The 12,705-nt window shown below is 27.9% G+C and overlaps 1 protein-coding gene across 2 annotated transcripts in view; it reads right to left on the minus strand.

The window, feature by feature from the left end:
- Positions 1 to 215: 215 nt before the first annotated feature.
- LOC126835582 (uncharacterized) overlaps positions 216 to 12,705 on the minus strand; it is a 48,503-nt gene continuing 36,013 nt past the window's right edge. The window contains exons 3-8 of one of the 2 annotated variants that reach the window (XR_007685226.1): positions 8,356 to 8,569; positions 4,901 to 4,942; positions 3,075 to 3,235; positions 1,405 to 1,564; positions 1,016 to 1,217; positions 218 to 842 (exon numbers count right to left, since the gene is read on the minus strand). Coding sequence is in view for 1 of the 2 variants with exons in the window: in XM_050568256.1 (XP_050424213.1) it covers positions 1,105 to 1,217; positions 1,405 to 1,564; positions 3,075 to 3,235; positions 4,901 to 4,942; positions 8,356 to 8,569 (690 nt within the window). In the remaining variant the exon portion in view is untranslated. Of the gene's footprint in view, positions 1,218 to 1,404; positions 1,565 to 3,074; positions 3,236 to 4,900; positions 4,943 to 8,355; positions 8,570 to 12,705 lie in introns of both variants that reach the window. The other variant, XM_050568256.1, reaches the window with a different exon arrangement.

Consider the following 12,705-nt stretch of genomic DNA (forward strand, 5'->3'; position numbering starts at 1 on the left):
CGCCAGTTAAACCAACAGAGTTTGACAAACATTGAAATAATAAATTGCATAAGACATAAAAAATAAGATATTTCTTTTACTTTTAAAATAAATCAAATAATTTTATTAGATCTTAAATACTTTTAATATTTATTTTGAAACACAAGTTTTTAAAATCCTAAACAAAAATAACTAAATATATAAAATAAATCGAATACAAAAAATTATCCGTGCATAATAAATTATTTATGTACAAGTATCTTAGATTAATAAATAACAATACATTTTAAATGAATAACAAATAAATTTGTAATAAATAACCCAATTATAAATGATTAAATAAAAAATAAATATTTGTTTATTGACGGTTTTAGAGGAGAAATGACAGACGATATCATATGTGTTCTTTTTTAAACACAAAATAGACGAAGAAAATAGTTGTATTTAATAAAAAAAAAAATGTTTACTTGATAAATTAAGTATTTTATATAAAACTCAATGTATAACTCATAACCGTCATGCGGCTGATAAAATATTTTCTTCTAAATGCTACTAAAGTTTGAATTGTGATAAAAAAACACATTTGGTAATGCCATGATTTTGACACCGCCTAGGAATAACAATGTAGTCTTCTTTTTCTTCTTCACTTCATTCTATGCAAATAGGACAGACCAGCCATTTCTCACAATCCACAAATCTTTCATCGTCGTTTCTTTACTCGCTCCTCTCGTCATCTTCATAACATACAGGATGATAATTTTACCGTGAACCACTCAATATGTTGTTATTGATATTTATAGCACGTTCAACCATGAACCTGCTTCCAACTCTTATCACTTATTTATTTTCTTTGAATTAACTTTCTGAAAACAATAATATTTTATAATAGAAGTCGTCATCTACACAATAAAATCGATTGCGTTTTTTATAATATCTTAACAGAATGTTTATTATTAAATATTATTAAAAAGTAACACTTTTTTATATCCTAAAAGTGAACAAATATTTTAATTATAATATAATTAATGGTACGTACTTAATGCAAATTATAATATTTTAATTACAAAAATACATGATTATAGTTATAAAAATTAAAGCTATTTGCAGTTTTTTGACTGAATCAAATCAGTTGTTTGAGCGAATTATGAAATTAACGATGACCATTGATAGTAACTTAGCACAACCACTGTGGTAAGATCCCTCTGCCGTTAAGCCATCTTGTAATGTTAATTCATTGGCTAAACAAACACATTTAAATGTTATGACGTAGGTATCAAACAGTTCTTAATAGTTAATAATAAGAAAACTAATAAAATGGAGCAATATTAATAGAACAGTAATAAAATAATTATTTATATTATTTGTATTTTCCGAATTATCTATTAAATTACTATTTTTTTTTTAATAGTTAAACTAAAAACTAACCTGATAGAATAACGTGTAATGTGAATGAACTAGAAGTCCAATAGCCTGACACGCAAGTGTATTTACCAGAATCAGGGTAAGTAACGTTGGCCAGTGTTAGACGACTAACTATTTTGTTTGGCGATCTATCCGTCTCGATACTTATGCTGCTTTTGTGGCCCTAAATAAATATTATTAGTTAGTGTTAGACAATGGCTGTTAATATTGAGTTGTTGGACCACAATTTTTTATTTAAGTTTAAATAAAAAAAAAAAACATTCGTCTCTAATATTTGTATTTAGTACACTGTTTTCAAATAATGATTTAATAATTTTCTATTTTTCAAAAATAGAACTTTGTGCGAATTGCAATTTATGACTATTTTAAGCAAAACAAGTTTAGTATAATGGTTAAACTAGTTTATCTTTTTACTTTTATGTTTTTTGCATATTTGTCGTGTATCAATTGCGTCTACTGACTTACAACACACAGTACACACATACCCGCAGCCGTATATTTGTGTACAAAAGAGGAAACGGGTATCAGCTGGTTTTAATATGTTCATAGATAACTTTGACAAACAACCCTCTAACCCTTGTAACCTGTCCAATAAAAACCCCGATCCCTTGAAATTGTAACACGTACAAAAGGTCTTAAACCCTTACCAGCAGTAAGAATACATAAGCAAAGAATTAGGTCAATATCGAGAAATGACTATCTACCCCTTTTTTTAACGTATTTTATACCAAATGTCAACCCTCATATATTTTTATTTTCTCGCAATTTCTGTCAGTTTCATAGAAATCAATAGTATATTTATGCCCCAAAAATGCCACTTAACGACTACAGTTTAGTTATTTAATAAGTACCTATCGATAATTATATAGTGTGATTTAACGTAAAAGTAGTAATTTAAAACTCGATTGATATATCGACATTTTCAACAAACTATTCTTATTTCAAAAACTTAATTTAATGTATTATACGTAAACGTTTAGGTTGCATAAGTTGATAAGCGCTCTGAAAGTACTACAAAAGGTAAATACTTGGTAACTTCATAATATTATATAACAACATACATAAAACAATTTTCAAAAAAAACTACAATATTGTAATTATTTTCTGTTAAATGGAACTACTGATATTCCCGCAATACTTTAAAAATAAACTTAGAAAATTATAATACAAAAGGTCTTTTCGAGAATAATCGATTTTACTTTTACGGTGTATTCCTTCTATATAATATTTAGATTACTTTAAGACATTTTAACCACCAATAATGTATACACTTCAACACTAATAAAACTTTGTAATACTTTTGTGATACTATTAAAACTTCAAGGATATAATCGTATAACATAACGAAAACTACAAACATGAAAACCTTTTAAATGTTTTTTCTGGGTTCAGTAGACAATCTGACAATGTTTTACTATGGTATTTCTTTGACGCTTAAAGAAATAATTTATATACAAAGATTACATTTATAATAATTAGGAAAACTATTAAACTATTTGTGTTAGGTTAATATTTGATTTTTTACCGAAATCACAATGTAAAGTTATGTTGACAGCATTACAAATATTGTCATAACTTATAATACTTAAATTATTCTTAAATACTATAAACTACTATAAAATATTATAACAGAAACTATTTTAAGATTTATTTCTTAACGATAATGTGCATACTTGTATCAAAATTGGTTTATCGTTGTGATACCATTGTATAGTTTCCCGAGTCAGGTTGGTCTGATGAACGCCACATGTGAATGTTAACGATCCGCCCGGCGTCATTCGCCTTTCTGATGGTTCGTTGTTATAAGTCTTTCCTTCAGTTTGTTCGCCGTCATCTGCAAAATAATAATAAATAATATATTACAATACCAAATCGTTACATCCTTCCCTTAACGAAATACAAGCGCAAAGCTTAGTTTTCCAAATATATTCGTCTAATTTTTTTTTTAAATTTCACGCGAGGTAAAAAATGTTCTCTTTTCCTCTTCAGCCGTTTTCAATTAAAACACCGTTACACGTTCAAAATCGTTAAATAAGTTTTAATTATCCAAAAGAATTATATCAAGAATTTTTGTAGACAGATTCGGCTCGTTATTTTATGTAAAATAGAAACACCGAAATATGTGTCAACATTAATAGCAGTTAATTTTAATAATTTCAATCGTTTGGCAATACGAGTACAGAGTGTTCCAACGAACATTTTACATAAAGCGATTTTGTTTTTAAGTAAATATTTGTATTTTTTTTTAATGAATTTATATTTAACATTTTTTGCCATATTCATACACATCAGTCAAACAGCTGACTTTGTAGAAATTATAGATATAAATTAAGTAGGTAATTTTATATTTCTATTAAAAATAATAATATCAAAAAACAAGCATTAGAACAACAACAAAAATGTACTATGACTGGTCTAAAACCGGCTTATAGAAATACTTCTGGGCTTATAAAATTGCAATACTCAAACGCCGAGATTAAAATAGATAAATGTTAAAAATACATAGCATTACAATATATTATCTTTCCGCGATCTTCTATACTTCTATTCATCTTTAACTTCATAAAATTCATATTTAGTTATTTTAAACACTCTGTATTTCGGTCTGGGTCTTTTTTATTATTAATGCATTTTTAAACTGCAGCACTGTACAACTGTACTCTAGGGTCATTTAAACTACGCGAATAAAATAATTTATATAGGTGCCTAAAATTAACGATACCAAATTAATTATTGAAACGTGTTTTAAAGAAAAAACTTTGACAATCTCGTTTCAATGCATTTTGATTGTGTGTGTTAAAGTCTAAACAGGAATATTAAAATTTACATGACGTAGATTATAATATTGTATTATAACGTTTAATACGGTGACATAGAAAACTTTTACATAATAAAACATAAATAATAATAATAAAAATCAGATGCAGACCACACTTTGTAGTTTATACTTCGTGTACGTATAAACTATTTTAAGTGGTTTCCTGTTTCCGGGAGACTCGAGACCGTTTTCAAAATACTTTCCGGCTCTTAAACGTTTCTTTTTGGTTCGCTATATTCCTTTCTTATTTCCTTTTATTCTTACCAATCAGATTGTTTTTTTTATATATATATATATTTCATAGCGAGAACACGAGTTCACATTATTGTATTAGCCGGTGACCATTTGAGAATTTCATACCAACCCAAAACGTTTACGACCGAAAACCATTTAAACTCTATAATACGACAATTATAGTGTTCTACTGCAACTAGGTTAAGAACTTGAATTGAATTTAAATAGAAACTCAAACATAATATAAGTAAACATAGCTGTTACAAAATAGTAATAAACATTATCAAAATATTCGACATATGTTATTTACTATCAATATTACCCATCGTACAACTTTTCAGTGATATAGGCAGTAGATCACTTAAAGCTATTTAGATAATGCGGCATTGGTTAATTTTTAAGTATTAATAAATAAGGAAATACATGTGATAACATATTATTACTTACCAATAGGCGCTTCTCCCATATCGCCAATCATGACATCCGATTCTGAAAAAATATAACATTTTAGGTTGGAATTTTTTATTTCTGTTTCCAATCAGGTACATCATAATAAGTTAATAATATAATAGACGATTATAACCTTTATATCAAACCAATTTTATTATTCTCTTTAGTTACAGTATTTTTTGTTTGATGTTTAAGCTTTTGTAGACATGCAGAAAAAATTCCTATGTGTATTGTATATAATTAAATTATTTTCATTATAAAAAAACAATGTCTGCAGTTGAAGTTTTGATTGAAACTATATTTGATTTTATAATACACGAACTGTACTTTTATATGATCAATTACCGTTGTCCATTACTACACTCAAATACATTGCCAATCATGTATAGATAACGTTAAGAGGATGCTACACATCCGTAATTTATTCCACAACAAATGGTTTACTTAAAAAAGTTGCATAAACAAATTAAAAAAGGGGGGACAATGATTCTTTACGAATGAATAATTTTGATTGTGTTTAAGTCATCAAAAAACTAAAAACGCTACGGCATAGATTAAGTTCTTCTCTGTCCATTGTAAAAATTTTTGTAATCTATTATGTTAATATTGGCTTCGCATACTTGTCCCGCGCAAGGTAATTTTCATCGAGAACCAATTGTAATTTATCCTATAGAAATGACTGTGATAGTCTGACAAAACAATTTGCAATTAATAATAAATCACCATAATATTAATAACTATACACTTTATTTCAAGCTCTAAATTAAGATTTTGCGAAAAACTGCCTACACTTTACTCCTTAGAAATAGGCAGTGTAGCGTCTGATTATGATTGAGTTATCTTTAAATTATTTATGTCAAAAAACAATTGTCACGTAAAAATTCAAACTTTGTGGTTTAATTTTTTATTAAATATTATAAAACAAAAATATATAAAGTTTCTTTGCACATTCGCAAAGAAACTTTGACAGCACATTCGATAGCAGCTCGTTTGTCTAAAAAAAGACTACTGTACCTATATCAAACAATCTAAGGCAACACGTGTTCAATAAAACGAGTAATAATAAAAATATAATATGGTTGTATTATTTGGTTTCCTTCGAATCTTATTGAAAATAATCTTCAACGTTAATATACATTTAATGATCCTCAATAAAGAAGTTATTTCTTTTTTTGGTTGTAAGCTCAAAAGGATTGCAATAAATTTTAAGTAATAAATACAATAGAATGAAAGAGTGGTATGAGAACGAACGCAGAACTTAAGCTAGCTCACTTTGTATAACCTTTAAGATACCTATTGACTTTACTTATGCTATTTATCGTTTTGTGTACACATAAATAGCAACTTCAAACAAAACATTATAAAATAACCACAAAATCATTTTAGCATAAACTTGTCAACGGGTCCGCATTATTAGTATAATAGAGGAGCTTATTTTGACAATATTTCCTAATTCCTAATTTGTATGAAAGATTTAAAAACAGCTTAAAAAATATATTTGTCATATTTGTATAAACTAACATCGAAAACAAACAATGATAGTATTATTATGACAACAATACATTATAATATGTTGTTTTGTAATTTCACAGATAAAATTGTAGTGCTCTTTGTGAAATTAAACCAAAAAAAAAGAAGCATTTTAAAAGTCATTTTAGAATAAAGTACATTTATTTTTACCATTTATTTAACGAAAAATACTCTTGTTCACTAGAATAGTTGTTACTTGTTAGTGTAACATTATACGGAATGGGGCATGAGCGAAAACAAAATTAATGTTGTTTCCTTATTGCCTAGCTAAAGTCATTTCCGGTTTATTAAATATTTGATAATGGCAAGGGAAAAGTTTGCGCGTTACTGCTCTACAACGGTGCATTTGCACAAAATTCTGTTTCCCAATGGGCAATGAACATATTTTATGACGACTTGATGGCTAAACCACAAAGCCCTAAAAAAATATACTACTCCGCCAGAGTACCATCCAAAAGGGAATTTGTTTGGGAGTTTGCCAAAATAACTAATCGATAACCACTAATTATTTGATCTCGTTTTAAGCGTTTAGGTAACCTATAATTTAGTAAAAAAACAATAGTTAAACAAATAATTTGTATTTTTCTTTTACGACCATACTAAAGGTATTTGATTTTGCTACATAACGCATAATGATACATATATTTTGTAATCTGACAGTTTATGTAACTTTTATTTTTAACCCGTAAATGCGAGTTGTCAAAAATAATATTGGTAAATATTATTTACTTTTATTGAACAATGCGTTAAAAAGTCATGAAAATTTAATTTAATATTTATTTGAAAATGTATGTACCTACTATATATTATAAATATACAGCTTGTATGTAAAAGGAAATAATGTTTACAATGGTACCTACATGTGTCACTTGTAATAAGAGATGACAGCAAAATAAAATGGTATGTCTTCAACAAGTAAAATGCACCACAAGCTGCATTTGTCAGCCACTATTTCACTTCAATTTCAATAGCGAAAAAAGTACTTTCAGACGGTCATCTTATTCGCTAAAACCTTTTCGAACATGACAGATGAAAAGACGTGTCAATATCATGACTGGCACAAATTTAAAAAAGAACGCATAATTTGAAATTGTATTTTTGTATTAAGTTGTGTTGTAAACCTAATACTATTAGCAAGGTTTCTGGCAATAAAGCTTAAAGCGTGAAATTAATAAAAACAAATCTACAAAATTCGTAATAGCTATATTTTCTAGTTATTTAAATTTTAAACAAATTAATATATACCTATTAATTGTAATAAAAATACAAAAAAAACATATTTCTTTTGAAAGAGAGTATTGAAATACTCTTCTTGTGAAGGTGATTTTAAGTACCTATTTATAAAACAGTTTTTTTTGCTCTAGAGTCGCCTACACCATCTGAGTAGTGTGTAATAAAATGTTAAATCTTTTTACTTTAGAATTGATCTGATTAAGAGTCATATAATAGATTTTTCGGGCAAGATAAGATACTAATTATATTTACAAAACAGATAATATTAAACCGTAATACAATATCAGAACGTAGTCTAAACAAAAAACTAATGGCCGAAACCTATTTTGAAAATTCTAATTTGCATCTGCCTTACACAGAAATCTCGATATAATACCTACTATTTAAAAAAATTACCACAGTCATTATTTACATTATATACCACTCTCAATGATCGTATACTTTAAGGAGTTGGATGCTTGAGTTAGATCTTTGTTAATTAATATTCACATTAAATACTATAATAACATACTAATACTATTATAACATATTTTATTAATAAATAAATTAAAGTGCATAAAATGCTAATTTACTCTTGATAAAACTATAAATCCTTATCATCGCTGGTTCAACAATTTTCTTGTCATACAAACTATTGAACTTTAAGTATAAACTTTGAGAATATATATTTTTTTTTAAAGTTTTCTTACCAAACACTGTAAGGTTAACAAGAAATTTAATTTTCGGTTCGGTGTTAACTTGACACTCGTAAGATCCCATATCTCTCTGTGATACATCTTTAATCTGCAAATTCCATATTGCAGATTCTCGTAGTGGATGATGTATTCCAAAACGACCATCGTTGGTGAATAAAAATGGACCAGATGTAAGTATGTGCAAATCCCGCATTCGAATCCACGAGACCTGATGACAAATAATGATTAAAATGATTAATATATAACGCTAAAAATAGGGAGAAAGTATAATTATATTTTATCTATTGAAACAATGTTTTGTTTATTTAATCAGTACATTATCTTCGTTCAAGAAGATAAGAGCCATAATATAAAAAATGCTTTAACATGATCTAGACACCGTATCCAGTCAATTATTTGTGGAGAAGGAGAAATAGTGTGCGAAGGGAGTGGTCACCAGCTTGAGTTAATATTTTGCTTAGAAAAAACAATCTTTGGTACTACCAGACTGGGAGCACCTTTGATTCTCAACATGCAGCGGTTGTTTTCAAATATTTCAGTTTTAGCGTTTTACTTAGTGAGTTTAAATTTGCAATGCTTGGGCGATAAGAGCAGCTATATGATGCCCTATACGCTGTGCTCCGCGTCTGAACTTGTATGTAGGGAAATTATTTTCGTTTTGTTTTAGTAACTATTCATTCGGTTCCGTTTACAGCTTCAATAAATCTTAAGGCAGAACGTTTTACGAGTAAACGCTTTGACGGTAGAGAAAGGCAGAGGTTAGGGTGGCAGATTAGCCACGACAGGGTAAAGGCCGCACCAAATAATTCACACATTACGTTACACCATTCCATACGAAAAAATATCGTTTAATATAAACCACCTCTTTCTTGTTTTGGCCGGCTGCCTGCCGAAATGAAAACTACAGACGGTATAAGAAATATTTTGAAAAGTAAAAGAAAGAATAATAATAATGAAATGAAATCGACCTCGGAGTGAACGTTATGCCAAATAAACACGCTACACAATATATATATACATTTACTACATACTAGCTTTAATCTTTAGTTTTAAAAAACTTTTTAAAAAAGTTTCAAAACTATTCACAGAAAAAGTTCATAACGATCAGAAGTCTTTGTTGAAAGAAACCAACGATTATATAATATGATTGATAGGTATATAGATATTTTAGTAATAGAATAATATGTAGTATAAGGCTTTATAGCGCTAGAAAAGCTTAAGCCAAAATTCCATTTTTTCGAGAAAAAGCCAGTTATAGTTTTTTAAATATCAATTTAAAAAAAATAATAAGTTATGCTATAAATGGATAAACATTTTTCAGGTTTAAGTCAGTTTTGTTTTGAAATATTACATTATTCTTAAATGATTAATGTATTGAAATGAATTAGAATATGTATTCTAATTTAAGAAGGTTCAATAAATTGTCGACGTAAAAGTCAAAAGTAAAAAACAATAATTATATTGATATTATTAACAATTACATTAATGAACGTTGTGGTATAATGTTATCTATAATAAGGAATTTATTAGAGTTACGAATGTACATCAAGCTATTGCGTGAAAAAAAGCAACTATTTGGTGGCAATAACACAATTTACTAAGATGTCATTTTTCAATCCAAAGATTGGTTTGCAGCAATTTTCCACGGTTCTATAAAGTTTCATGTTCATTGCTGATACGGGGATTGTTAATGCTCTATCTTTGCCTTCCGTATCGAAGTGCAATCACCAGCTATATGGCTATCATCTCTTCTGAGTTCTGAATGTTATTTGGTGTATAGCTGTTTCTACTGTTACCGGCGTCCACACCCAATATTATAAGAGTTGCTGGCTTCCTCTACAAATCACTTTTAGTCGCATTTTACGACAAGCATGGACAACCGATATGGACTATTCTAACCCCGGCCATCAGAGGCGTAAAATCTTACGTCGGCAAAAAAAATAAGTATTTTAACTGGGTCAAACATAATAACGTGTATAAATGATACCATTAAACTACACCGAGGGATAATAGTTATGAAGTGTTCAATCTATACTAACAATTGAGTATCGTCATTGAACGACATTGTACATTTAAGAACAAACTTACCCGAGAACAATGATACTGTTAAAGTTTTAAATGTTCTTCCGACATACTTTTTCAAGTTTTTTTATTCGCGAATGAGTATAGGAGTTAGAATAAACAACAAGAACAGAAATTAATACTTTTCCCTGTCAGAGTCATAACTCTTTCCACAATTTTGCACTTAAAGATATCAAATTTATTGTTGGAAATAAATATTGATCTATCACAGTTACATTTTGTAGAGCATTGTTATCAGTTAGGTATAGACCACACTTATGTCCGAAAAAAAAATAATAACATGTCACTTTCCTTTTTTCACGCCACACAATTTTTAATAAATCGAACCATAATATTATATATTTGATTCAACTATGCGTTTAAAATAAACTATTTATTAGAGAACGACCAATAGGCAGTATTAGAAAACAACAAACAAATTTTTTTTTAAAGACATCAGGAGACAGGAAATAAACATTGCGATATTTTTTTAACAATAATAACTATATTATTAATAATAGTGTATTTACTAATAAATTGAGGCAATTTGTACAGCGAGTCTTACAATATTACATTAAATACGTACAACAATGCATTAAACTTAACAATTGATTTACCTGCTACAATAGAATGTTTAGAGAAAAATGAAATACATTAAAAATTGTTTTTGTTGAAAATACAATTTATTAACTTAGGAGAACGTTTTCCTATGCACTATTTATTGCAGTAGATATTTTATTTTTGTAATATTATCATTATTATTGCAGACATATAAAACGTCAATCAATAATATTTTAATAACTCTAAAGGCTTGTACATTTTTAAACGAATTATCAAAAATGTACGCAATAAACACAAAATAACTGTATTTTCAGTTTTATTTAAATATGGTAAATAGTATTTTTTTTTAAATTTTAAATAATTTTCAAGGACTAAATGATTTTATTTAACATGATAGGACAGATTATACTATTTATGTTATTCACGCAAACTTTTCCCGAAGTTCACAGTTTCGGCCGCTGTCAATGCAAAATTTTACTATATAAATATTATTACACGGTACCGTCGCAACGAAAGCCATGTGGTCTGTTTGATCTAAAAACCACCCACGACCTTACCACGCTTCAGCTGTTCAAGTTACAGTGTGGATTTATGCACCTCAGAAGGACAAGCTGCTGGCACTACGTGTAATATATATAATATACATTAATTTATTAACGATCCGGGCAAACCGGACATGCCTGCCGTTCATTTACACGAAACAACAATACCAGACCGCATTTAGGTTCTAAGGGGAAGGGACCTTGTACGATGGGATAATGGAGGCTGCTCCTTGTTTAGGCCGTACAAAAGCTTCTCGCGGCATAGTATTTTTTTTTATAAGATACTGAGACATTTAAAATGTTTTATTCTTACTTTGCATTGTTTCAGATGGATATACATATTAAAAAATATAAATATATATATATATATATATATATATATATATATATATATATAGAGAGAGAGAGAGAGAGAGAGAGAGAGATTGATATATTTTAATAATATACGGTGATTCATTTAGGATAAGACACCCATTTTCTCCTAAAATAATTGCTATATTATAATTTTCCTTTTTGAAAACATTTTTGTTTTTTATTATTATTATATACAAAATAATAAAACTACTAAATACTTTCTTTTTATAACATTTTCCAGAGGTCTACTTACTTATGAAACTTAAATAAGAACGCATATTATATTTAATAACTTGTCGATAATCAGTTATGGATAATTACTTTTAAAGTTATTATGTTTTAAATTTTAAACCGAAGGTGGAGTGCGGTTGTATCGAGACACATCTTTCCTCCCGTCCTGAACTTTCATAACTTTAAAAGTAGTAATTCAAAACTGGATTGATAAATCAACAGTTTCATCAAATTATTCTTAATTAAATATACACATACCCATTTAAGTTTCAAAAATGATAGCGCTCTAGAAAAAGTTATAAAAGATACAAATTTTAATATTTTCTAATATTTTACAATACTAAGTACTTTAAAACTAAGTATCGCCAAAAAATTACTGTTATTTTAAGAGAAAATTAGTGTCATATCCTTAAAGAATCACCCTGTATAATATGTATAAGATTAAATAGATCAAACGAAGAACGAGTTTACTTGTACGAGCGGACTAAAGATGCTTAAAACATATAAAATAAAAAATATGATAGTTATAATAACTTTATTAAAAATTATTAATTACCTAAATGAAGAATACATAAAAAATTTATAGACTAACTTG

The sequence above is a fragment of the Adelges cooleyi genome, unplaced genomic scaffold (genome assembly GCF_023614345.1).
Source record: "Adelges cooleyi isolate 19-005CV unplaced genomic scaffold, UGA_ACOO_1.1 ACOO_flye_CR_arks_rails_tigmint_CR_PRNA_23, whole genome shotgun sequence".
Taxonomy (NCBI): Eukaryota; Metazoa; Arthropoda; class Insecta; order Hemiptera; family Adelgidae; genus Adelges; species Adelges cooleyi.